This window comes from Otolemur garnettii, unplaced genomic scaffold (genome assembly GCF_000181295.1).
Source record: "Otolemur garnettii isolate 467f Iridium unplaced genomic scaffold, OtoGar3 scaffold00067, whole genome shotgun sequence".
NCBI classification, from domain to species: domain Eukaryota; kingdom Metazoa; phylum Chordata; class Mammalia; order Primates; family Galagidae; genus Otolemur; species Otolemur garnettii.
In genome coordinates, this window is record NW_003852462.1 from 3845431 (window position 1) to 3846562 (window position 1132).

At 55.7% G+C, this 1132-nt stretch overlaps 1 protein-coding gene across 1 annotated transcript in view; it reads left to right on the plus strand.

Annotated features, from left to right (window-relative positions):
- The first annotated feature begins 609 nt into the window (after positions 1–609).
- The window catches only part of HES3 (hes family bHLH transcription factor 3), a 1425-nt gene continuing 902 nt past the window's right edge, over positions 610–1132 (plus strand). Inside the window, exons 1-2 of the mRNA XM_003793225.3 lie at positions 610–690; positions 786–867. Of these exons, the coding sequence (XP_003793273.1) occupies positions 610–690; positions 786–867 (163 nt within the window). The remainder of the gene's footprint in view (positions 691–785; positions 868–1132) is intronic.

The following is a 1132-nucleotide window of genomic DNA, read 5'->3' on the forward strand; positions in this document are numbered from 1 at the left end:
AAAAAAAAAAAAAAATAGCCAGGCGCCTGTAGTCCCAACTCAGGAGACTACTCAGAATCACCTAAGCCCAAGAGCTGGAGGTTGCTGTGAGCTGTGATGCCACAGCACTCTACCAAGGGCAACAAAGAGACTCTGTCTCTAAGAAAAGAGAGAGGTAGGCATAAGAGTGGTCCTGGGTTGGGAAGTGGTGGATGCCAGAGAAATAAAAAAAGAGTGAGAAAGGAGAGAGTGTCCCTAGGGAGGGAGGAGGGACCCTGAGGAAGCCTGGGCTATGGGAGGGGGCCCAGCGGAAGGAGGTAGGGAGTGTCCCTGTTCATCCCCTTCGTTCCCTCCTCCTCAGGGTTTCTAGAGTTGAGAGGGCCTCATTGACATGTAAACGAGGGTCCCCAATAAAGGCAGCGCTGCCTGCTCCTTGCACACATACACTGCAACATGGGCACAGAGCCTGTCACCCGGGGCAGTCTCGGAGTCTCTGCCGGCAGTTTTCGAAAGGTCTGGGGTCCTGAGGGACCTGGGGTGGGTGCCCTTTCCCAGGCCAGCATGGGGCAGGGTGGGTGGGCAGGGGTCCCATTCTCTAAAGGCCACTGTCCCCAGATCTCCAAGCCACTGATGGAGAAGAAGCGACGTGCACGCATTAACCTGTCTCTGGAGCAGCTGAAGTCACTGCTGGAGAAACACTACTCTCACCAGGTGAGATTCAGGGAGGCGGCAAAGGGACTCGACCCCCAGCCTTACTCCCTTCACCTCGAGCTGCCTGCCTAAGGGCCTTTTCCACGGATCTACAGATCCGGAAGCGCAAGTTGGAGAAGGCTGACATCCTGGAGTTGAGCGTCAAGTACATGAAAAGCCTTCAGAACTCATTGCAAGGTAGAGAGGGTAGGAGAGGAGTTGGGGTGTGTGGGGGGATCAGAACCATGGATAGGACAGGGCCAGATGGGAAGAGATGAAGAGGCCGGGCGCAGTGGCTCATGCCTGTAATCCTAGCACTCTGGGAGGCTGAGCTGGGGGAATTGCCTGAGCTCACAGGTTCGAGACCAGCCTGAGCAAGAACGAGGGCCTTCTCTTAAAAAAAAAAAAATAGCCGGGCATTGTGGTGGGCGCCTGTAGTCCCAGCTACTTGGGAGGCTGAGAC